Source organism: Eucalyptus grandis, chromosome 1 (genome assembly GCF_016545825.1).
Source record: "Eucalyptus grandis isolate ANBG69807.140 chromosome 1, ASM1654582v1, whole genome shotgun sequence".
NCBI lineage: Eukaryota > Viridiplantae > Streptophyta > Magnoliopsida > Myrtales > Myrtaceae > Eucalyptus > Eucalyptus grandis.
In genome coordinates, this window is record NC_052612.1 from 40,212,952 (window position 1) to 40,238,840 (window position 25,889).

General features: G+C 39.0%; 2 protein-coding genes across 3 annotated transcripts; both read left to right on the forward strand.

Moving 5' to 3' along the window:
- The first annotated feature begins 12,671 nt into the window (after positions 1-12,671).
- Positions 12,672-17,202, forward strand: LOC104442400 (uncharacterized oxidoreductase At1g06690, chloroplastic). Of its 2 annotated transcripts, XM_039306306.1 has the most exons (11): positions 12,672-12,802; positions 12,922-13,292; positions 14,513-14,604; positions 14,697-14,737; positions 14,820-14,984; positions 15,081-15,103; positions 15,199-15,270; positions 15,441-15,608; positions 16,214-16,296; positions 16,380-16,442; positions 16,736-17,202. In XM_039306306.1, the coding sequence occupies exons 2-11, from the start codon at positions 13,061-13,063 to the stop codon at positions 16,919-16,921; spliced, it is 1,125 nt and encodes a 374-aa protein (XP_039162240.1). In that variant the 5' UTR covers positions 12,672-12,802; positions 12,922-13,060; the 3' UTR covers positions 16,922-17,202. The 2 variants fall into 2 exon arrangements, with proteins under 2 accessions (XP_039162240.1, XP_010054140.1); XM_010055838.3 differs by having other exon boundaries at positions 12,747-13,292.
- A 3,296-nt stretch (positions 17,203-20,498) lies between these two features.
- On the forward strand, positions 20,499-24,583 carry LOC104442415 (transcription factor PIF4). The gene is made up of 9 exons (XM_039299171.1): positions 20,499-20,724; positions 21,357-21,451; positions 21,559-22,429; positions 22,507-22,596; positions 22,688-22,753; positions 23,058-23,123; positions 23,371-23,670; positions 23,759-23,882; positions 24,060-24,583. Exons 2-9 carry the CDS (start codon positions 21,381-21,383, stop codon positions 24,062-24,064), a joined length of 1,593 nt encoding a protein of 530 aa, XP_039155105.1. The 5' UTR covers positions 20,499-20,724; positions 21,357-21,380; the 3' UTR covers positions 24,065-24,583.
- Positions 24,584-25,889: the final 1,306 nt, after the last annotated feature.

Here is a 25,889-nt window from a genome sequence, read left to right on the forward strand (position 1 = left end):
GGCCGATTTAGGGTTTTAGATTTGGGGCATTTGGGGAGACGACGTCGTTTTTGGAAGATTTGGGGCTTTTATTATGCAGACGATGTCGTTTCTGGTGAGTGAGGGCCGACTCAGCTCTCCGGCGAGCCACGTTGGCAAAAAATAGTAATAAAATATTGCCACGTAGGATTTCCGGCAAGGGTCGCCGGAGGTGGCACTTAAGTGTCCCACTCGAAAAAGTGGCACTTAAGTGTACCGTTTTGAAGTTATGGCACCTAAGTGTCCCGGCGTGCCAAGTTATGGCACTTGTGGTGTACTTCGCCGAGGTTTGAGGCAAAGAACAAGGCAGAGAGGCATCAGATCACCGGAAGCATATTTATTAAACTCCTAGATCTAGATGGGGAGAAGACAACATTCAAATCTAAAACTAGATCGGGAGTTTAACTTTCAAATCGAGAACTAGACTTGGTGAAAAGAGCTCCCAAATCTAAATCAGGAGAGAAGAAAAAGCAAGGAAAAAACATTAAAAGAATAATAAATAAAAAAGACAGGGTAGGGTGAGACTAGCTCAAACCCTCCCCTTGGTTGAAGGTTGAAGAAGACGATGCAAAAGGGAGAGAAGTGAGAGAAGAGACTTTTCGGCTCCCTTCCAAATTAGTAGAACATACCTTATTTTGTGTTGAAAATAGACAAATTGGCGTCAAGATCAATCATAATTTATTCACAAATATTAGTATATTATTTTTCATCATAATTTTTAACGAACAATATTAAATAGTAAAGAGCGTTCACCTACTCTTTCTCAATGTACATAACTATATAAATCATCTAGTAAATTGACATATTTTGGGAATCAAGTTCACTTGCCCTCTTAATAAGCACATTCCTAGGAGAAAGTTATCCAAAAAGCTCTAAATTTATAATATAGTGACTAATGTAGTCCTAATCTTTTAATTTGACCAATTTAATCCTAAATATTTTAGCATTCTCCAATATAATCATTATGATAATTTTTTTTTCTCTCAACTCAGATCAAACTCACTTTGCTACAACTATGAAGAATTAGGTAAATAAAACAAATTGTCCATAAATCTAAATCTCCACTCAATTTTGTCTTTCGATTTGGAGTTCATCATTTTGAGTTTTTAAGTCCTCGTTCCGCAATTGTGAAATTCATCCGATGCTTCATCGAAGAATGATTCTTCAATTTCACCATTCATGTGTTGAATAAATCTCCTTCACAGATCATCTATGTTGTAGGAAAATAACCAAGGAAGTTGCCCTCGCCCGCCACCCCTTGCCTATGCAAGCTTTACGAGAGTGAACAACATCGATGACTAAGAGAGAGAGAGAGAGAGAGAGAGAGAGAGAGAGAGAGAGTAAAAAAGGACTGACCTTGGCATATTAAGAGATCGGAGCTAGAACAAAGCATGATCGGGGAAAGAGAAATCAAGATTTACCATTGAGCGTGGCGTTATTGGAGAAAACTTTGTGATCGAAGCGATTCCCGCCACTTTTGATCCAAAGGTTGAAGATGAAAAGGAAAAAGAGAGGGAAAATTAGAAGATTACGAAAATTGGCCGTGTTATGTAAGACGACTAATGTCTATGTCATTGATTTTTGGTCAAATTTAGCCAAAATGATTACATTTACAAATTGTTAACAAATATATGATTAAATTGATTGGATTGAAAAGTTTAGAATATAATTGACCATACTCTAAAAAGTTTAGAATTTTTTGAAGAATCACCCCCTTTCATAGATGGTAGGGCCAAGTGATTTTAGTATTAACTAGCTTTGAAATAAGGGTTCTATCAAGCAATGTTGCTATGACTTATCGAGCAATTAAAGAAAAATAAATCCAATTTTATGATGCTTACTAAAAACCCAAGGGGAATTTTTTTTTCGCAAATCTTAATGCATTGCTTTTGACGTATAATTAGTACATTAAAAATTGCAATAACTTCATTGAAAGGTATAGCTAAGGGTGAATATCATAAAAAAACTTAAACTGGTACATTTTTGACAAATTTATCCCAAATTAATTTTTTTATTATCAAAAAGTAAAAACTTTTTTTTTTTTTTATCGGAATGAGGTATATTATTTATATTATAATTGAACTAGCAAAACCCACATATGGGGCATCAGTACATAATAAGGCCCAAAGGCCTAGAGGTGGGGAAGCCAACCAGTTGGGAGGAAGTGTTTTTTTTCTTTGTTGTTGCGCAACCCAATCTGCCATAGCATTGGCAGATCGTGGGCAGGAGATTAGGCCCACTAGCGGCAATTGTTGGAGAAGAAGCTTGCATTCCGTAAATGTCCCACATGCTTCCCAGTAGAACTCACCCGTGTACTTTAGGGACTTCACAAGACTTCTGTTGTTAGATTCCATCAAAGCCACACCCAGCTGTTTCTCTTTTATATACTTTAAAACTTCAAGCACTGCTAGGGTTTCCAGCTTAAAGAACTGATGCCGCCCGAACTAGTTTGGTGAAGCCGTCCACAAGGCTACCGGAGGAGTCTCGGACGATGCAAGCGACAGCTCCTTCCATCAACCCTCGCAAATCGACCCATCGACATTGAGCTTCAAGGATCCCGCTATTGGAGCTATCCCGGTTGGAGAAATCTCCACATCCTCTTCCTTTCTTGCTTGAAGATGCGTAAAACCCCATTTTTTGTAGCTATCTTGCTGAAATTTGGCCAAATCTACCACTTTGCAGGCATTCGGTTTAGCACCTCGAAAGATGTAGTTGTTGCACTCCTTCCATACCTACCATAGGACGTTTGTAATCGTTTCCAAGGATGGGAGGTTCGTGTTTCTCCTTATAAATCGTGCCAACCACTCATCAATTCATGTAACTTCCTGTGCATTCGCTTGTAGGTTGATTTTCGCGTGGCTGCATACCCATGCAGTCCAGGGATAGAGAAGATGAATATGTTCAACCGTTTCCATCTTATCTCGGCAAAGATCACATACCGGATCAGGTAAAATCTTTCTTTTCCATAGGTTCTCCTTGGATGGGATGGCATTTTGATAAACATTCCAAATAAAAATCTTCACTTTAGGGCTAGTCCGCATCTTCCATAGAGCATTTCATAGTTTTCTCGGTGTTTGGTAGGAAGAAGAGGGATGTTCCATTGTACCATTGGTTGTTTCTCTATCTCTTAACATGTTATATCCATTTTTAACAGTTAAGACCCATCTTTAGTTCCTGTCCATATTAGTTCATCATTTGTAATTTGACAATTGATTGGGATTGCAAGGATCTTCTTCGTGGTATGTTCATCAACGAGGTTATTCAACAGTGGTTCATTCCATTGTTTTGCTTCAAAATTCATCAACTCGGAAACTTCTTATGGATCATTTCCATTTATTGGCCCTTCAATTAATCCTCTCTTTAGCCATTTATCTGTTCTGATGTTGACATTTTATCCATTTCCAATCGACCATCTCACTGAATCTGTTATGGCCTCCATTTCTAAAAATAAACTTTGCCACCCCCATAAAGGCTTAGTTCATTTATCAGCATGCCAAAAATCTTTTCGACAGAAATAAAGCCATTTTAATAATTTACTCCACAGTGCATCCGGATTCTTTACCATCCTCTAAGTTTGTTTACCTAGAAGGGCTTTGTTAACAGTAAGTAGGTCTCTAAACCCCATTCCTCCCCCGTCTTTCCTAATTTTCATGATTTCTCATCTTTTCCAATGCAGACCAGCTTTTGTTTCACTATTTTTCCACTAGAAATTAGCTATTTTCTTCTCTATAGCCTTACAAATTGAAATTGGAATTTTGAAAACTGACATGGCATATTGAAGTAATGCATGCACCACTGATTTTAGGAGAATTTCCTTACCTGCTTTAGATATAATTTGTTCATTCTAACCTTCCAATTTTATGTTCATCCTATTTAAAATCCATGCAAACAATTTTTTTTTATGCTCCCCAGTCAAAATAAATTCCCAGGTATTTGCCTGTCCGATCCAGCTCTAAAACCCTCAACTCTCTTGTCATATTATCTCTTAAAAGTTAGGGGCATTCTTTACTAAAAAAGATACCTGACTTATTTAGGTTTACAGCTTGTTCTGAAACATAACAATACTAATTAAAAACAACTTCAACATTTTGACATTCCTGTATGGATCCATCCAAAAAGAATATTAAATTGTCTACAAATAATAATTGAGTCAAAGTATGGCAGAACCTATTCAACTTTATTCTCTTCATGCCCCCATCTTGTAGAGCTTTACCCATCAAAGAAGACAAGCTGTTAGTCACCAAAATGAAAAGATATGGTGATAATGGGTCCCATTGTCTAATGCCTCCGGAAGGATTGAACAAAGGAAGAGGTTCTCCATTAAATTTGATGCTGAAAGTAACTATAGTAACACATTGCATGATCTAGTTTACCCATTTTGCACATAAATCCATTTTTAGCAAGTAACCTTCTAGGAAATCACATTCTATTCTATCATAGGTTTTCTGCATGTCTACTTTCAACACCACTTAAAGGTGTTTTTTCATTTTCCTCGTTTTTAATTGGTGTAGCACCTCCTACACAATATAAATGTTATCTTGGATCTGTCTTCTACTAACGAAGGCACTTTGTTCCCTTGAAATTAGCATTGGTAGCCATCTTTTCAGTTTGTTTGTCAAACTTTTTTATATTATCTTATATGAGAAATTGCAAAGGCTATTTGGGCGATATTGGTCAAGTCTTTTTAGATGTTGTATCTTTGGAATAAGAGTAATATGAGTTTTGTTTAGAGGTGGTTGTAATACTCTCAAACAAAAAAAAAGCTCCTGACTTCCTCAAAAATATCAATATTTATTATATCTCAATGGTGTTGGTAGAAGATTCCATTTAAACCATATGGACCAAGAGCTTTCTGTGCACCGAGTTGAAAAACAGTAGCATGAATTTCTTCTAAGGTTACTTCCGCCACCAAACTTGCATTAATATCATTTCCAATTAGTATTGGGCATTGATCCAATACTTGTTGGAAGTTTCTCAACCCTACTGTAATGTATAACTTTTTGAAAAAAGAGATGGTGAGGTGCTGAAGTTGCTATTTGTTTCGTATCCATTGCTCTGATGAATTTTTTAGCATAATAATTCTATTTTTCTGTCTCCTTTGAATAGTTGCTGCATGTAAATATTTCGTGTTTTTATCTCCCCATCGTAGCGAATTGATTCGGGATCTCAAACCCTAAAACATCTCCTCTCTTCTCAATAAAGTTTCAATTTCTTCTTTTACGAGCTTCATCCTATTAGATCCTTGATTCAAGCTTGCACTATTTGTTAGGAATTGAAGCTCTTGCTTTAGGGCTGTTATGCGAAGATGGCTGTTGGGGAACTTCCTCTTACTCCATCTTTCAGAGCATGACTTACAGTCTATAATTTATCTCTCAAGCCTACTTCAAAACGATTTTGAGATTGTCATGCTTGTTTAACTATTTCTCTACATTCTCCATCTTCAGTCAAGAATGCCTCAAAGTGAAAATCTCTTCTTTTCTTTACAGATTCAACATTGCTCACCAATAAGAGAGGACTATGGTCTGACCTGACTGCTTGGAGGGCGTACGCTTCTGCTTCCGGGAACATGAGCCTCCAATCTAAAGAACAAAACACCTTATCTAGTTTCTCCTTGACCAAATCAACCCTTACTCTGTTGTTTGACCAGGTAAAAGCACACCATTTATAATCTATTTCCATTAACGAATAGTCATGTATACAGTTTTGGAATGCCTACATTCTATAATTTTCTACCATCCTTATACCCACCTTCTCCCAATAATAAAGCATTTCATTGAAATCCCCCAAACAAACCTATGGTAGGCTATTAGTTAGACTAATTTGTCTCATTTTCTCCCATAACTGTAATCTTTCCCTAAATAGATTTGGAGCATGCACACAACTAACCCACATTTTGATTCAATTATCATGATCTTCCGCATATCAAATTTATCATTTCTTGTGAACTAGATTCCACCTTTACATCAACTTCTTTATTCCATATCACCGCTAGCCCCCCCACAATTCCTATCGGATTCGCCACAAAAATGTATTTAAATTTCAATTGCCTCACATTTTCTTTTATTTTTTTTTGTTTCCGATAATAAAACCAAATCGGGCCTTTCATGAGCCACAATGGCTCTTAAATTTTGGACTGTCAGTGGTGTGCCAAACCCTTGACAATTCCAACATATAACCCTCATTTGTAAACTAGTGGCTTATTCGGGCTACCAAAGCTGGCAAAAGAACACTTCAGTGCCTTAACTTTCTTGCGAAAGGAATGACTTAAGTCTTAACTTACGGTAAAAGGTACACTTAAGTGCCAAAATCGGAGTAAAATGGATCACTTGAGTGCCAATCCGGCCAAAATCCGGCCAAAATGCGACGTGTCAATTTTCCGTGACAAGTTCGAAACGGCGTCGTTTTAATGCTGATGTGGCCAAAAATTTAATAAAAAATTAATTTAAAACTAAATTTATTTAAATATTTATAAAATATTAAAAATATTTAAATTTTTAAATTTTTAAAAATTTCAAAAATTTCAAAAAACTAAAAATATTAAAAATATTAAAAAATTTAAAAAAATTTAAAAATTTAAAAAAATTTAGAAAATTTTGTAAAAATTTTATAAAAATTTATAAAATTCTATAAAAATTTATAAAATTCTATAAAAATTGATAAAATTCTATAAAAATTGATAAAATATTTAAAAATTAAAAATAAATTAAAAAGAAATTAAAAGTTAAAAAAATTCAAAAATTCAAAAATTTTAGAAAATTTTAAAAAATTAAAAATTTTAGAAAATTAATTAATTTTAATTTAAAAATAAATTTATTTAAAAATTTTAAAATAACATTTTAAAAATTAAAAACATTTGCAAAATTAAAAAAGTTACAAAAAAATAATTTAAAAAAAAAAGAAAAGGGTGCCGGTTGAGGGCTGAAATTTTTGTAAATTTCGAAAGTTTTTTAAATTTTTTGTAACTTTCTAAAATTGTTTGTAAATTTTTTGAATTTTTGTAAATTTTTTGAATTTTTTGTAAATTTTTTAAATTTTATGTAAATTTTGTAAATTTTATGTAAATTTTGTAAATTTTATGTAAATTTTGTAAATTTTTTTATAAATTTTGTAAATTTTTGTAACTTTCTAAAAAATTTTGCAAATTTTTAAAATTTTTAAAATTTTAATTATTTTTAAATTTTTAAAATTTTTTTCTAAAATTTTTAAATTTTATGTAAATTTTGTAAATTTTTGTAATTTTTGTAATTTTTTTGTAACTTTCTAAATTTTTTTGTAAATTTTTAAAATTTTTTAGTAATTTTTTAATTTTTTTGTAAATTTGTAAATTTTTGTAATTTTGTAATTCTTTTTTTTTTTTTTAATGTTTAAAGTTTCTAAATTTTTTAAAATGTTTTAAATAAATTTATTTTAAATTTAATTTAAATAATTTTTATATTATTATCAAATTCGAATGATGTCAAAACGACGTCGTTTTGGCCGAATTAGCCGACTCATTTCTCCGGCGAGGCACATCACATCGGAGAAATATTAATATTTTAATGCCACGTATGATTTCCGGCCAACTTCGCCGGAGATGGCACTTAGGTGTCCCACTTTTCTTAAAATGTGGCACTTAAGTACCTTTTTCGTAAGTTATGGCACTTAAGTGTCCTTTAGCCAAAGTTATGGCACTCAGGGGTCCGCACGTCCACCAAAGCTCATCTCATAGTTCCCTTCGAAAGACTAATAGGAGTATCCTGTAGTTTTGCTTCATCAAAGTCCGTCAACTCTAGAGGAATAGAGTTATATGGGATGTATCTTTTTAATTTCTTTGCTGATGAACTTTTTAAAATCTCGCTTTCCTTCTTTGATCTTTCTTTTGCTTTATCCAAGACGATGATTTATTAGCCGACAGAAGTTGTATTTCTAGCTCTTCAATGTTTATTATACCTTTTCATTTTTCCTAGTGTTGCTCCACTTGGTGATCATGTATAATAATATCCACATGTGCCATGTTTTGTGTTTGAGGTGTTGCTATGGATTTTGTTACTGTTTGCTCACTACTAAAAATGACTATTTGAGTGCTTTAGGCCGGAGGGTTACTTGCTGCTTGTTCCTCCACCTCTTCATCCCCCCGGTCACCATAAAAAATCTCCCAAAAGGGGCTGGTCTCTTTAGCTTCTGTTTTTAACCAATGCCCAAACCTATTCATACTCTTATCTTCATATTTGGCCTCATCAAAGGAATTTCTGCATAGTTTGTTGCAAAATGCCCAACTTTTCCACAAGAATTGCAAAATCGAGGTAACCTCTCATACTTAAATTCAGCTAGACTTTCCCCTCTCCTAGATTATATAAAGTACCCGGATTTAAAAGTTTATCCAGGTCAAGCTCTGCCCTTGCTCTACCCACCTTCTGAAAGGCCACTCCCTTTTTTTTTCCACTTTTACTTCCTTCACACAGCCTAATATTTGGGCTATATGAGACACAACCTCCTCAGAACACCATTTAATAAGGAGACCATGAACTTGAACCCAAAACACACAGCTAGTAAACTTATAACATTATGCAGGTTTATTAGGCTCCCATGGTTTAAGGATTAGTAAATTACTCGCAAAAGACCATAGGCTATTCGCTTACATCTTTCTTTGTCCATCTCAAAATCGAAGGTGAAGGATAGGATACATGATTCACGCTGCGCAAAGGTAACTAACTCTATCTTCCAAGCTCTCTTTATTGTGGTAAGAAAAGCCTGATGGTTGATGTTTCCTCCCGATACAACTCGCCAAATATTGTAAGATTGCATTCATCCAGGATCGCCTCAGAGATCACTCTATCTCACGGAGGGGCATCCTGTCCTCAGATTCCCCAATCTTTTACACAATATAGTCATGCGACTATATGTTTCCCCAAATGCTTCCATTTGCCTCAACAGTAAACAAGTATTACTGGACAAGAGCAAAACATAGAGCAGAGCCAGACCAACACGACAAGATACTGCTATTATTCGATTACTTACTTCTAGTCAGGTGGAGACATGAATACCCATTCGATTGACAGTGAACAGAAAGCCCCGAAGAGATCTAGATGGAAAAAGGCAACATTCTAACTTCCGCACTAATTGACGCCATCGAAGGAGGGTTTACGGAGGTGTGCACATCACGAGGTTCATCATTGTTAAAGGGAAGAGGTATGGTGTGAAGGTGTGGGGATCTACAGGAGGGATTCCATTCTACTAGAAAGCTGTAATTGGGGCTATTGGGATTTAGGGTTTTGGAAATACATAGGGGAACTTAGGGTTTTGGGGGGGGACAGCTACCATTGGAGGTAGAGGGAAGCTCTCAAAATCGAGAGAGAATTTTTTAAAATGTAAAAACCTTAAATTGGTATTTTTGTGACATATTCACCTTTCATTAGTTTCCATTAAATTTTATTATCAAATTGCTGAGTTGGATGGCGGGTAACAGTTGACGAGTGTACTAATTTAATGTTTTATCTTCCGTTTATTACAAATGTACCAATTTGTGGATTTTCATTGTATTAATATAATTTGACAAAAACTAATGGAGGATAAATTTGTCACAAATGTACATATTTGAGATTTTTGATTTGTCACATGTGTAAGTTTTTTGTGATATTAATCTTATGGCTAGCCAATATTTGGAAGATGCTCTTTCATGAGACCGACAAAAAAAGAATAACCATAATTTTTCAGTACTTCAAAATTTTCTCATCACATCAATAATTCTTGCTTTTTTAATCCGATAACTTTATAAATGAGCTAAGAAATGCTTTGGATGGTACTCATCACATAGGTTATGTAAAATGATGATGAGGTCGTTGAAGTGGACAATCGGTACTCAAAACATAAAACTAAACTATCACTTTCGTTTACTTTCTAGCAACTTGCCCGATTGATATGAATTAGTAAAACAAACACATCAATTTACATCATTCATGTCGCTGAAATATATATAAAAAAAATATCGGGAGAATTTTGGAGAAAAAAGAGAAGAAAGAAGGAAAAGAAATATTGCGTGATCGACGATTAAGACCTTCAAATTCCATTTACTTTAAGAGTTTCCGCTTCCCCGGTCAAATTTCTATCATCCTAACAGCAACCCGCGTCGATTCCGAAATTTTGACTTGACGCGTGAAAATTCCCGAAACACCCTCGTCGCCCCTCCGATCATTACCAACCCTGAATCGGCCATCTCCGATCGGGATCCGGCAGCCACGAGGAGCGCTTCTTGACCGCCGCCGCCGCCGCCGCCGTCCCGCGCTCCTCCGCCTCTCGCCGCCGCTGCCGCCCGTCGCGGCTGGTGGCCTTCCCTCCGAAGCCGAAGACCCTGGTGAGGAACGTCGCCACCCTGCCGCCCGTCCTCCCGCGGCTCCCGTCGCGGCCGAGCCCGAAGGTGCCGCCGCCGGGGTCGGTGCTGAGCCTCATGGACTCCGACAGGCGCTCGTAGCCGGCGATCCTGGAGCATTCGGCGGAGACGGACTCCGACAGGAGGAGGGAGCTGTTGGATCTGCCCAGCTTCGAGAGGGACCATCTTCCTTGCAGCCTGAAGCTTCCGCCGAGCTCCATCATCGTCAGATCTTAGAGAGAGAGAGAGCTGGGTTTGAGGCGGGTTGCAGGAATTTCTCTCTCTCTGTGTTTCGGGGCGTGGCCTTCATGCACGCGAGGTTATGATGTGGAAGCGATGGAGGTGATTATTTATATGTTTATTTAAATTCATTGTTGATGGGGAGATTACTGTTCTTCCGGCTGGATGATTATTTTAAGGATTTTGGACGCGGCTGCAGTACGACATTGACGAAAGTAGACGTGGAATTCCTAGAGAACATAGAAGACGTGTCGAGATTGTTTGGTACAGCTATTCTCACGAATGTTTCCGGCGTTGACCTTAGATCGAGGTCGCGGGCTACTATTTGATGGCCTTGATGTAGAACTCATTTTGAATCGAGGAAACGGCGCTGGATAATGAGGATCACTCATCCTCATAATTTTGAATCAGAGCAAATTTTGAATGCGACCACAGAACCGACTAGCATGAGGCATTAGGGCCGTCTAAATTCTTTTTCATGAGAAGTATGAGTCACGAGGTCATCTAAACTCAAAATAAGATCTAGAGAGAGAGGAAAGTCTATAGAGGTGAGAGAAAGGTCGAGAGTGGCAACGATAAAGATAGTAGTTGGGCAATCGGAAGTGGCAGGACAAATGTTAATAATGATGGGTAGAGGGCATTTATGGTGGTAGGATTTTGAGAAGTTAATCGGGATCGGAGGCTAAAGTCTAAATAAATTGCAATACGTCTTCGAAGGGTTTTTTGATGGAATGCAAAGTGGAATTTTTTCAAATTGAGGTTGTCAAGTGATATTGATGTAAAAAGTGGCGGCAATAGCGTTTAATGCTTCTATTTTGTCAAAACATTGTGGTTGGTGCTCCGATCTTAACTCAAAGCAAACACTTTAAACCTTTCCAACTATACAATATCAGCACACGGATTGATTTTTCATAATAGTTGACATTTGGACTACAAAACTAGTAAGTAACGTTTTGTTCAAATTAGCTAAGAATAAAAACTAGATTCGCTTTTGTTTGCAAAGTGAAATGGCTTCCCTAAATTCCTAGTCAAGAAAGACTTCCCACTTTGCCGAAAGAAATATTATGAGGAGGAGTTATTTATTGGGGCAATTATTTGCTCAAATGATGGGGGCCTCGTCGGGGCAATTTGGTCAATGTATCCCAAATGATCCTCCCCCAAATTTTTTATCATGACCTAACTGTCTAAGTCATTTCCCAAGTTGACGCAATCACAAATATATATATTAGGGACGGTCGTTTAAAAAAAAAATTATTAATTATTTTTTAAAAATAAACAGAACCTAAATTCGATTAGTGAATCGTGGAGTTTGGGCTTGGAGCCCCTCATGTGCTGAAGTCAAAACCGTGTCCAGAGTATCCTAGCGCGTCTATAATAGGGCACTATTTATAATGTCTAATCAATTTCCATTTCCTGACTTTGTTAACATTTTTTTCATTATAAATTTCTCAAGAGATAATTACACAAATAATTCATAAATCCTTATTCAATATACAATATCATCCTTAACTTTTAATTTATTTAATGCAATTCCTAAATCTTTGATAAATGTTTAATCTAGTCTTTAAGATATATGAAAACATCAAATGATGTTCTCCCATCAATTTAAGTTCAAGGACAATATGAAACATTTTTACATAATCCAAGAACAAAATTAAATATGTATCAAAAGTTTATGAGTTATATTGAACAAATCAAAAGTTAAAAAATGTTATTATATATCAAGCCAAATCTCAGAGATTATTTGTACCATTTTCCCATTTTCTTAATTCGAAGACCAAAATTCGATATTATTTAGACCAAGGGAAATGAATAAGACTATTTTTAAGCATTACATAGCAATTATACAAATGGAAAGACTCACGACTACAATGAAAGATAAAAAAAAAAAAATAAAATTAAGAGGATAATTCGTATTTTTCAAAAGTCGCGAGCTATTGCACAATGATACGGAAATTCAAGGATAGTCGACGGGCCCATTACGCAATAACACAAAAGTTCGCGAGGGATCTTAAGCCAATTCCTAAGCAATGTTGAAATGTCAATAAGAATCGTATCGACCCTCTCGATACCTCGATAAATCTCAACCGTTGAAAGATAATCTCGAAGTTTGTAAGTCAAGCAAAGAGGGAATTGATTATGACGTGGATTGCCAAAAGCCACGCTTCGAGCTCTCCTCTCGGCCGACCATAGTTCCCGGTACGCTCCCACCTCTCTTCTTCACAGCACTTGTCTGAACTCTGCTCCGTTTCGTCTCTCTCTCTCTCTCTCTCTCTCTCTCTCTCTCTGCATTCTCCATATCTTTCCGTCTCGGGCAGAGCTCGGCTGTCGAAATCCCGAGACCCCATTGGCTTCCTCGCCTCTGCTCGCCGCCGGAAGAGGAAAAGGAGGAGCCTTTTCTCGCGCTCGGTCGCGCTCGGTCGCGGAGGTTGAGTGGATTGAAAGTGGGGGAGAGACATGGCTCTGCACCTGAGCAGCGCCGCGCCGGCGTGCTTCGCCGTCGCCGACCGCCGCGCGAGGAGTCGCAAGGTGCGGGCCGTCGTGCCGGGGGACTCCGCCACCTTGAAGGCGGAGGAGGTGGTGGAGGAGAAGGTGAAGCTGGGCGGTTCCGATTTGAAGGTGACGAGGCTCGGGATCGGGGCCTGGTCTTGGGGCGACACCAGCTACTGGAACAACTTCGAATGGGACGGTAATTGAGCTCGCCGTACATGGTCATGATTATATATGTATTTTTTTTTTCTTCTTAATATTGATGAATTCCTTGATAATCGGTGCTCAACTATGTCGAACGATTCCATTCTCGGTGACTCTTTGGTCAAGATACATTACAAGCCTCGTTGAGAACTCTAAATTCTATTCAACTTGTTGAGAAGTTAGTGGACCGCTCTTTTTTTCTTTCTTCTTTTTAAAGCATTCTTTTGAAGCCTTTTTTCTTCTTCTTTTTTTGGGATACAGTTGGTATGATATTGTTATTAAGTTGTGAGTAATATGAAACGGCAGTATGCCAGTATCATCCTTAGTTGATACGATATTGCTGATGTTCTGGGTTGCTATTGAATGCTGCTCGAGTGAGGCTTTGCCTTTTGTTGAAAGAAGTGAGTTTTGAGAATGTCGGTTGAAGGTGTTGGGTCTTAGAGCGGTACGTTCATTGCAGTTCATTTGGTTGCGAAGCTCCACATGAATGTTTAATTTGGTGGATGTGATTTATTTGCTGCTTCAGTTCTAGCTTCTGTTCTAAAATGAAGATTCATGGTCCGTCATCGCAATTATTATCGCACTGTAAAGTGTTGACGCTTGTTTGAACAAGACCATTCCGTTGCTCTATCCTTGAATCATCTATCTCCAAGCACACTGACCATGTAATTAATCACGCCACTAATTATGTAAATTGTAAAGTGTGCATATGCCTGAGGTACGTGGTCCGAGGACCCTGTCCACAGACTTCTAGCTCTATTTACAATGATTGGGCTTTATGATTTTTTGGAACTGCAGAAATGCCCAAATTTCAGCCACCCTATTTTTGGCTTTCTATTACTGCATCTTTTGCTGAAATACAATCTGAAACCCACAGCCATCATACCGTGCCTTAAACTTTGACTCATACCTCTCTGATATCTTTTCAGGGGATTACCTTTTAGTACTGTCAGGTTCTACTTTGTATAGTCTCTCTTGAAGGATGAAACTGAAAGTGAACAAAGAATAAAGTGGTCATTGTTAACCTTTTTTCTTGCAAATGTAAGAATGTAGCAAGTTAGCGGCTCCTCATTTATAGGAAGTCCTCTGCTTCACTGAGTGCACTTACTGAGTTTCCTTTCCTGCTTCTTCTCAATCATGTTGTAGTTTCATTCTCGTTTTCATATTATCCCTTGACAATTCATGTCAAAACTTTATCTTGTGATTTAATGGCAGATAGGAAGATGAAGGCTGCAAAGGGCGCTTTTGAGAGCAGTATTGATAGTGGAATAACCCTGTTTGATACAGCTGAGGTTTATGGGTCGAGGGTGAGAAGTGAATCTACACTGCTTTGTTTGTTCGATAAATCTATGGAAATTCAGTAATTCAAGAGAATATCACTGTAGTCTTGTTTTTGCAGATGTCGTTTGGTGCTATAAACTCAGAAACTCTACTGGGCAGGTATAGTATATTCTAAGTCGTGTAGATTTTCATCTAGTCATTCTGGCATAAATTATGATTGTTGCTGTTTGAATTCTTGAAGATTCATCAAGGAAAGGAAAGAAAAGGATCCAGAAACTGAGGTTGCTGTTGCGACGAAGTTTGCAGCTTTGCCGTGGAGACTGGGCCGTCAGAGTGTCATTACTGCCCTCAAAGATTCTCTTTGTCGCCTAGGACTTGATTCAGTGGACCTATACCAATTGCACTGGTTTGTGCCTTTTGGCCTTGTGTAATATATGCCTACTTTCATCCTGCTATAAAGACCAAGAAAAGTGACTGATGAAAGCAATCTGCTGTTTCTCAGGCCTGGAATATGGGGGAATGAAGGTTGTCCATGTGTAACACATTTTGTTCCATTGGGCACTCTTATTGGGCACTCTTTGAGATAGCTAAGACAATTTTTGCTGAAAAATTATTGTCAGGGTACATTGATGGTCTTGGAGATGCAGTTGAGCAAGGTCTTGTGAAAGCAGTGGGAGTTTCCAACTACAATGGTATATTCCTTGTTTCTAGAGCATGCTCATATAATACTGTTTCATGGGCAACTTGCTACCCTCTTTTTTCCCATTTTTAAAGAGATAAGGTATCTTATTATGAGGTTAAAATCTTCTGTATACTATTACTTCATAAATAAGCATATTCTGATATGTTCACTAATGTCCAGAAAGGAGACTCCGTGATGCCTATGAGAAGCTTAAGCAGAGAGGGATACCACTGGCTTCAAACCAAGTGAACTACAGCCTCATCTACAGATCACCTGAGGAGAATGGTGTGAAGGCCACCTGTGACGAACTTGGGATCACGTTGATTGCGTATTCACCAATAGCTCAAGGTAAGTGCCGATCGCTTTTGTCTACTAGAGAAAGTCCATGAAGCTATTGTCAAGGACTACAGTAGTGTAGGGATCTGTTCCGCATTGGCAGTCCCGGAGAAGCTGACTCTCCAGTTTTTGCAATCTTTTGGCAATTAATAATTTGGAATTTTTTTGCCAGTCATCATAACATCTTAATAACTTATCATTATCCGGACATGATACACAATGGAAACCACCAAACTAACATTCTGTACTTTATTAGGTTCTTTGGTTGTCCTTGAACTTGAAAAGAAAGAGTGAACCAGCCCACCTTGAATATGTTATTGGTAAAGCGAGCAATGTTTATTACTTTGAAAAAAGATTTATGGTTTTTAGTGATAATGAGAAGTGCTTAGGAGTGAGCTAATTTATAATACTTTCACTTTGCAAACTGCGTGGCCCAATTAGTGGGAGACAAGTTGGGAATTGAAAAGATTGGGAACCTTGATTCATATATTAACCTTCCATTTCATTATTGTCAAACAGATAATTGGAGTGTACTGTAGTTTGTTGATTATTCATCTCTAGTTTTCTCTGTTCTCGAATGGGCTTTGAAGATTCACATGGTGGTTCAACTTATGCAGGTGCTCTTACTGGAAAATATACCCCACAAAATCCCCCAAGTGGCCCCCGTGGTCAGATCTACACCCCTGATTTTCTCATTAGGGTAATCCATCCGCTATTTATGAAGCACTTTCATCCCTCAATCCCCGAGATTCATTCTTGAAGATTTTTTCTCAATGCTTGCAGCTACAACCTTTGCTGAACAGAATAAATGAAATAGGAGACAGCTACAAGAAAACTCCAACGCAGGTAACTATACTCCTTTCTTCGAAAAAGGTATTGCAAATAAAGCAATCGCCACGATTAGAGTGCAGAAGATGAGCCGCCTACAAAGAAGTTTGCATATAGTTGCAGTGCATCTGCGCCATCTTAGGTTATTCTTGTACTCAAATTGCACCAAGACACTTGTCAAACTATACATGGTACCCTGCATCGTGCCATGTGTACGGCCACTTCATTTTTCGTTTGGCATTCCATGTACGTGTCTCATAACGAGCTCCTGATGGAAAAGACTAGTTAACACGTGCCTTCTGTCTTGATAGGTTGTCCTGAATTGGCTCATAGCACAGGGTAACGTTGTCCCCATTCCCGGAGCCAAAAATGCTGAACAGGCAAGTGAATTCGGGGGTGCACTTGGGTGGAGACTCACCGGTGAAGAGGTCGATGAGTTGCGATCACTGGCCTCGGACATAAGACCCGTTGTAGGCTTCCCGGTTGAGAACTTGTGAAGCCAGCGTCATTTACTGTACGTCCCCACCATTATGTAACTACAGATTTTTCATTACCAATTGATGTCAAAATGCATGTATAGTCATTTAGTGCAAGTTCCCAGCAATCAGAAGTGGCGTTATGATCCTGAGGAAGCAAAGAGGCAGTCTCTTTCATCCCATCTTTTGACATGGGAAGTCATTGGAAAATTCTCTGTTCACGAACGTTTCGATGTAAAGTCCCTTGAAAGGGTATCGATATGGCGTTGCTATCTTACTAAAAAACCTACCACTTTCGCCGAGCTATAGTAGCCCTCGAATCATTTATTTTGTAAGAGGAGATAAAAATTTATGATTCCGATGTTAGTATCACCTGGAGTAAGGGTGAGTAGTTACAGGTTTCGTATAAATTCTAATCTGGAACTTGCTTGTTGGAACAGGTTCCTTTTTTTCTTAAACCTAAAACCTACTCTACAAACCTTAGAATACAGAACGTTACAGATTACATAATCGATTTAGCTATTCAGGTTTCACTTTTATTATTAATTGAACAATTGTAGTGAATTATCACCTTTAATAATCATCACTTACTGTTATAATTCACTGATCATAATTTGTACTTAGAAATACGAAAAATATGAAACATTAATAAAATAAAAGTCTTAGTCATAAAATGGAGACTTTGACTAGTGGTTTTAGATTATACAATTATCATCAAACGTCATGAAATCTTGCATGATCATTTGAAAACAAACTAAGAAAAATATAAAAATTTATTTCAGATTTTAGGTTATAAGGTTCTAAGTTCTAGAGTTTCTCAATTTTTGGAATTTACAACCTACTTTGCATATCTTGAAATATGAAACCGGATAAATTCTCATTGGTCCGATTACCATGTTTCAGATTCCACCCTAAAATCATGCTCATCCCTAGTCTAGAGAGCATGGCCATGGCTATGAATAGTCAACCATTGGTAGGAACTCGTGTTTCATACCATGAGGGGGAGTTATGAAGAGACAAAATTCTCTGACTAGGAATGAGAATATGAATTAAAAGTGGTTAGACTTTTTGTCATACGTTCTCATTGGAAACTTGTCATTGCACATGAGATGTGGAATGATCAGTGAGACATCTTGTATTGTTCCTGTCGCGGTTGATATTGAAGTCTATGGATCCCTAAACGAGTACATAGGTCTTCTTAATCAGTGTTGTGTGTACAGACAAAAGAACTTCTGTCTTGAACCGTCATGAGGATCAAGTTTCCGTCTTTTTAAAGTTGCAAATCTCGAATAAGGTGATCTGAAAGGAGATTAAGGGATCTTAATGACCATACCAGTGTTCTTCCATTTCCCTAAATCATCTACTATCGTCGCTCATTACCAAACAACTCCGTGAAATCTGCGATCGTGTCTACTTATCACGTGATTCAATCACTGTGCGATTAAGCGAATCACTGGATTTATATGTTCTTGTCGAGTTAATTTGGTTCTTAAATTGTTGGGTCCAGCTTTCTTGGGACACAAAGTCAAATTCCTTGACAACGAACTGTGATAAACAAGGTGGAGACAGACCCACTTGGTTCTGGCAATCTTATGGGGCCATCCTCTTTTCCTTCCTTATCCACATTAATCAGATGCGTCTGAATCTGAGCATCTCTTCTTTTTTATTCCTTTTTGTTTCCCTTTGCTCTCATATGCTTTTTGCTTCTTCTTCCACCTTCTTGGCCATATGAGAGCTTAGAGCTTCTCTAAGAAAGGTCTTCAGCACGATATAAAAGGCAATGCTCCAATCAAAGATGCCCAGATAGTGATTCCCAGGAATCGATCGAGCTGTGACGGGTTTCAACCCGGCGTAAACCCTCGAGACTAGGTTAAGACGAAGTAAATTCTCTAGGATCTCCGAGTTTATGGTGTTGATAAAATGTTTTTCACTGGAAACATATAAGAGGGGGACGGACTTAAGGGCGGCATTGGCTCGGCGATATGACGCGACATCGACGGCGGAATGAAATATCATAATAAGGCCGCGAAATGGGTGGATACAATGATCTTGCCGATTGATTATTCTCTTCTGGCGCAAGATGATTGGGATATTTAATGACCTCTTACCCACAACAACTCCTCAAGAAAAATAAAACTTTTATAGCTCAGAAATGCATCCCCCAATCTAAAAGCAGTGGCATCTCTGGGCAAAGCAGTGTGATCCCCTACTTTCATGTGAAAAATGGACCATGTGGTCCAAATCATTTGTTTTTCATGTGTTTTCCTCCCACTCAAGTTCTAGAAACGATCAAGTTCATGAATCTCTTCCTTCCTGAGGCCGTCCACTTCCCTGATTCATGGACCACACCCGGAAATATTTTGCTCAAAGACTCCATAATTCGTGCTGTTTTGTTGCATTATTATACAGGAAATAATAGAATCTCCTTTGATCTTGGAGGGGACCAGAAAGTTATGCAAATACCCTGTAGCTTGGATGCCTTGTAGACCGTAGATAGGCCCAGCAGAGGTAAGTAAGATTCCAATGTAACGAATTCGACTATAAATAGCACAACAAATACATCCGATTACGACACTTTCCCGTAATATCTGGCGGATTTCGTGTCCTTACAACATCATTAATGAACAATAATCTTGCTTTCTATATAAAAAAAAACTCGTACGCATGTCAAGCCTATCTAGGAATCTTGATGATCAAAATCTTCTCAGCTTCTCTTCACTTTCACAACGCTTTCCTCTTCGTTTTTCAGTCGCCGATCCCTTTCTTTTCCAAGGAATATCAAGACCTGAGCTTTATGCCAAGTCGCTTTGATGCTATACAACTAATCTGCTCTGGCCCAAAAGAGAATGAAATCCTCATCATCCTTCCCCCCCCCCCCTACTTGTTCCCCCATTTGCTGCTCAGCCACCCTTATCGTCTTCCTGATAAGAACAAACGAACGTTGCCACCAGATGTCTCCTTACGCGCGTACACACCATGAGGCCTGGCTCTGAAAACCTTAAAATAAGGTACTATAAAAGGAAAAACAAAAAAAAATCCATCTTGATATGCATTGCTCGTGCGTGTAAGCACCAGGAATTCATTTTTTTGACTCTGCAATTACCACCGCCATTTGCCCAACATGTTGCTTATCCAGATAAACTGTCTCCCCAGATCTGGGCCAAGTTTTTCTGCATTACCATGATTGAGTTGTCGCAAGCTTCTCAGAATTTTTTTTTTTTTTTTATCAAAAACAAGTTAAAAAAAACAAAGAGCTTTTTCAGAAATCTTTTGCTTCTGACAATTCTTTCCCTTATCAATACCAATAAACTAACAAAGGCAACTGCCCACGTGGCACCACCCTTGTGCATCTTCAGATTGCACCTCCAATGGGTGAGAAGTCGTAGATTTCCCAAGCCAAATCAGCCTCCCAAAAACAACCGAAGGAAAAACCAAAAGAAGAAAAAGAATTACTAAAACCACTGTGGTCCCTTGTGCACAGTTTTTTTTCCCCCATTTTTGGGTATTGGGGGTGACAAAATTACACGCCGTGTGGGGGAGGTCATCGTGCGTTACACTACTCAATTTATTGCATAATTCTAACCCTCCTTCCCTCTTGACTCTCTGTGTGCTGTCCTTTTCTTTCTAACTGGAGTTAAAAGGCTCCGGTCTTCGGTCTTCTTCCATTTTTCTCATTACTTAATCATTTCACAACTGCTATTCTTTGTGTCTCTCAGAAAGAGAGAGAGAGAGAGAGAGAGAGAGGGTATTGGAACTTGCAAGTCTCTTAGATTGTTCCTTCTTATTACCCTGTTGGGAACAAGTCAAAGGTTGGCTCTGGTCAGGTTCGTTTGATTTCGTTTCACAGTTTTCCATTTTGGGTGTTTGACAAAACTCCTCCTTTCTGAAGTCTAGTCTGTTCCCTCGAATATCTCTCTGTTTTTATCTGGTTTGAAGCTTTCCACTGGTTAATGGGTGTCTCACGTCTTGTTATGGATCATATCATTTGGAATTATTTAATTAATTTCTTAATTGCAGCACAGTGCGTTCGATAGCTTCAGCTCCTGTGTTCCACGGCTCTTTCTCTCTCTCGCTAGAAATTTTGTTTCTTTAATGGTTCTTTTCTCTGTTCAAAGAGATGGGTAGATTGTGGGTGTTTGATTATTTTTGTCTTTCGTTGTCAAATGAACAATTAAGTAAAAGGGACTGTTGCCGAATTAAGAATAATATCTCTGCCTTAAAGTTCAGTTAAGTGGGTTGCCGATTAAGTTATTGTTCCCATCCTGCTTTTCTCATGCGTTGATTGCTGTGCTTCCAAAAATGGCGGTGATCTTTTTTTGCTGTTTCGGTTTCCTGTCCAAGTCAACCAATTAAGTATCAGTAAATTAAATTAAATAAGGTCCCTAAACGGCATATTCTATAAATTAACTGCTTTGCTGCGTTTTGGTTAAAGCTCCTTTTTTGTGTTTCTGTGCAGAAACTTTTTGTCCGGTGCGCAGCCATGAATCCTTGCCTTCCTGATTGGAACTTTGAGTATGATCTCCCTTTAACCAATCAGAAGAAAAACATTGGGTACTCTCTGTCTCTCTCTGTCTGTCTCTCTCTCAAAGGACACTCTCTCTATTTCTATGTCAGTTTGGATTGATTCATTTTTATCCTTCCGTTGATGAATTGGTCAGGTCTGACCAGGAGTTGGTGGAGCTACTATGGCAGAATGGCCAGGTTGTCATGCACAGTCAAAACCATCGAAAGCCAAGCTCAAACCAGCATGAGAGCAGTCAATTGCCGAAACAGGATCAGCCGATTATGAAAGGCAGTGGGTCTTATGGGAATTCTAGCAATTTGATTCAGGATGACGAGACGGTCTCATGGATCCATTATCCTGTTGAAGATTCTTTCGAAAGGGAATTCTGTTCGAACTTCTTTGACGAATTACCCGTGCCTCATCCGATGGAGATCGATAAGGCAGTCAGGCAAGTCGAAGCAGAGAAGATCGTGAAATCAGCCAGTTTTAATGATGCCCATAATACGAGTAACCAGCAATCCACCGTTAAGCGTGCACTTGTCCCTGAAATTTCTGGGAACCAAATGCCGCCTCCACGAGCTCAGTTTGCCAAATCCGCTCAACAAAACAATGTCACTGGAAACTTGGGAAAGGTTGTGAACTTTTCTCAATTCGCATCTCCCGTCAAGGGTGATCCGAGACCTTCTAGTCTTCACTTTGGAGGTGATGCTCGAGAGTGTTCAGTTATGACAGTTGGGTCTAGCCACTGTGGAAGCAACCAAATCGTAAATGACCCAGATTTTAGTAGGGCATCGAGCAATGCGGCCGGCACAGCCGGCTTTTCTGCCGGGACTTTTAAGGAAGATGTCCATAAAAACGTAGTTTCTCAGAGTGAGGGGAGGAAAACAGAGACACTTGAGCCAACTGTTACCTCATCTTCTGGTGGATCCGATAGTAGTTTCGGTGGAACCCTCAAGGAATCCGCTGGTGCGAGTAGCCACAAGAGGAAGGGCAGAGATAATGAGGAATCTGAGTGCCAAAGCGAAGTAATGATCAACCTTTCTTCTTTATCGATCAAATTTCATTTTGTTGATCCTAACATCGGAATTATTCAGGCTGCTGAGCCAGAAGCTGCTGTGGAAAGAAGCCAGCAACGAGGTCGGGATCAACCCGCAGGAGCCGTGCTGCCGAAGTGCATAACCTCTCTGAAAGGGTGTGGACGCAACCCCATGAAAATTACTTGTCGTGTTAAACCAAATTACTCTGCATTTTTATTGGACATAACTGTTGGGCCGTTAATGCAGAGGAGGAGGGATAGGATCAATAAGAAGATGAAGGCATTGCAAGAGCTTATACCTCACTGTAACAAGGTCTTCCTTTGTTCTATCCACACCATTTGATAATTTCTTGATTCTCTCGGAATCTGTAAATCATTGCTTCTATTGGATTTTAAATTCCATTTTCTTTGTTGCTCTTTCAATTAGTGCCTGGATTGATAGTCTTATGCGTGCCATAATTAGACACATAATTTCCATGAGTAATCAGCTAAGTGATGATAAATCAGCCCGCAAAAGTATCTCTAGGTACAAAAATGGCTAATTCCGTATTATAAGAAAAGGTAGCGGCAAAAACTGTTCTGGAGATGCTAATAAGTGAGTTGATTTGTTTTGGCAGACGGACAAAGCATCAATGCTTGATGAAGCAATTGAATACCTGAAGTCTCTTCAGCTGCAGCTACAGGTATGTGGTACTTTCTGGAGCCATGGAACAGAACATTTCAGATAAGCAGTCCAGCTCAACATGAGGGAGGTCATATGTGTTCCCCATCATTGTCGAGTGGAATCTTCTTCCTTCTATGGCAGCTTTTAGAAAAAAGCACTTGCTGTTTGGAGAATTAAGGAGTTGGCCTCATATTCATTGTGCTCAAAGTTAAATTTTAACCATAAAACTCGGAAATCTAAAAACCCTTGGGTTCTTGGTGTTTTAGGTAATGTGGATGGGAGGTGGGATGGCTCCGATGATGTTTCCTGGAGTACAGCATTATATGTCCTCGATGGGTATGACGATGTGCCCGCCGCCTATGCCCACTGTATCCAACAATTTGCATTTGCCTCAAGTCCCGGTAGTTGATCAATCAATCCCAATGGCTCCAAACCCAAATCAGTCAGCAATTTGCCACACTCCAGTCCTGAATCCCATGAATTTTCAGAATCAGATGCAAAGTCCCTCATTTCCCGAGCAATTCGCGCGTTACATGGGCATGCACCACATGCAAGCCACATCACAGGTTTGAAAGTCCTCATGCCATCGAAAAATGTTGTGGCGCTTTGGGGCTGATTATGGTCCCTTGATCATCTATCAAACTTTTCTTGCAGCCCATGAATATGTTCAAGTTCGGCCCTCAGACTGTACAGCAGATTCAAACAAATCCACTGCCCGGCAGTATCAGTGGGCAATATAGTGGAGGAGCTACAAATGATGCTTTAAGTGGCAAAATGGGTTAGTCACTTTGTCATTCGTCCTCCCAGATATATAATGAACTGGGAAATCCCCAGGTTATTTCTTCATAACAGTTTAGGAGTTGGGACATCATGTGTACTCTGCAAAAATCCTATAAGAAATGCCGCAGAAGATGCATGGGTAGATTCTAATCATGTCTTGTTAAAATAATGGCAGGTTAACAAGCGGCCATGCTCTTTGGAAACCTGCATTCCCGCTAATATCAGATGGTAAGAGGTCATACCCTTCAGGGGGAAGACATTGAATGGCTGCTGCTTGATCCGTATCCTGGCTAATTGGTGATTTTTGTACCCATCTCCTTGATGAGTTTACTACAACTACTATGAGGGCTAGTGAATATGGATGAAGCTGGCTCCGTTACTGCTGTTGAATCTGCCGCAGTCAGCCTGATAAGATGACCACCTTCTTGGTCCTTGAGATTTTTTGGTCGCGATTTGCAAGAGTTACATGGTCATTTTACTATTCTTACCAAGCACGATTGTAAATTTCTGTACAGTGCATTTTAGAAGTGGAAGAACTGGAGCTAACACCATTAGAAGCGCAGAATTATGGTATTGATGGAGGTGAGACTTGTAATGGGAGAGGGTTGATAGTGGGAGCACAACTACACATATTTTGTTTCTTTAGACTTTCTGTTCTTTCAGTCCTATTAATAAATTCTTCAATCATGCGTCAGGAAATGGTCCGTATTTTCTTATCAACTATTCGCTCCACAAAATACACTGAAGAATTCGAGGTTTTAATTTACCCATCCCGGTTTATTCGTTGGCATCTAATCGAAGTTAGCAGTCATCCTAGCGTATTCCTTTCTTCTAGGTACCTTTCCCGAAAATTCTGTGCAAGATTGAGCAATCTTTCACCATCGACCGAGTTCCTCCATGCAAATAGAAACTGCTTTCCAACATCCTGAAGCTCTTGCAGTTCGCAATCCCATGTTAATGGCTGCTTATTCTTACTTCCAATAGCAGAAACATGTCCCTGCTACATGAAGTAAAAGGACCCATGATTCGGTCTATCAGTGCTTCACACCCCTCGCATCCTAGGTTGTCAATGCCTACGCAGGAGCGAGCTTTGTTGCTCCTTATCTCCTCCATATTCCATCAAACACTGAGCGAAAGCAACTTCCTCTCTTCCAACCACTTTCCAGCACTAAAGCAAAGACAAGATGCTCATTGATACTGTTCATGGTTCCACTGATGCTAACTTTCACGGAAATGGCGGTGGTTCTCTCAAGTCTCGTCGAATTCTTCAGTCGGGATTGGTGGGGAAGGGCTGATGAGTACTTCACTAGGGTGTGCTAATGCTCATTCTGTGTGTAAGTTATGCTAGTTTTGCGTATATCAACTAATGAATCTTTAAGAGCAAAGCAGCACTTGTCATACTATTCGATGACATTTTTACATGACGAACACGAGACGTTAGACTTCAGTTTTGGTCACATGGAGGCTGGGAAAAGCAATCGAGACATCTTTTCTTATCTTATATTTCAGTAAAGTAGCATCAAATAGGAAGTAAAAACGTGAGATCGAGTCAATTCGCGAGCTAAAAACCTCACCGACATCGCCACGCAAATGTTGAAGCTTTTAAATGTTAGTCCGTCTCAACCTACATAGACTTTGGCACAATTGCGGGATTGACGCGATGTCCTATAAGTCTTCTCGTTGCGTTGTGGAAGTCATTTTCAGCATTTATGCACCGATCATGTAGTACTGACTGGACCCTACGACGGCATGAACATCGTTGCCCTACACATCTTCGAAGGGTCATCGTTCCGGTCATTTAGGAGGCAAAACGTTTTGTTCAATACCAATCCTACGATCGGTGTAAAGCGCAAGAAGCCATCTCACGGGTCCATTACATCGCTGACATGACGAGCCAAAATTATTTCTCTCGAAATTTGAAAAGTCTAGGACGCGGCTCTCGTGCCACACACACACGACATATTCCAAGCCAGGACATCCACTGTGTGGTCACAGGAAGATCTTT

Bases quoted from the DNA above. Each gene is read 5' to 3' on its own strand.
- LOC104442400 (XM_039306306.1), top strand. From the start codon at position 13,061: ATGGCTCTGCACCTGAGCAGCGCCGCGCCGGCGTGCTTCGCCGTCGCC. The intron at 14,605-14,696 runs GTGAGAAGTGAA...TTGTTTTTGCAG, and splicing joins CTGAGGTTTATGGGTCGAGG to ATGTCGTTTGGTGCTATAAA. The intron at 16,443-16,735 runs GTAACTATACTC...CTGTCTTGATAG, and splicing joins ACAAGAAAACTCCAACGCAG to GTTGTCCTGAATTGGCTCAT.
- LOC104442415 (XM_039299171.1), top strand. From the start codon at position 21,381: ATGAATCCTTGCCTTCCTGATTGGAACTTTGAGTATGATCTCCCTTTA. The intron at 23,124-23,370 runs GTATGTGGTACT...TTGGTGTTTTAG, and splicing joins CTCTTCAGCTGCAGCTACAG to GTAATGTGGATGGGAGGTGG. The intron at 23,671-23,758 runs GTTTGAAAGTCC...CTTTTCTTGCAG, and splicing joins ACATGCAAGCCACATCACAG to CCCATGAATATGTTCAAGTT.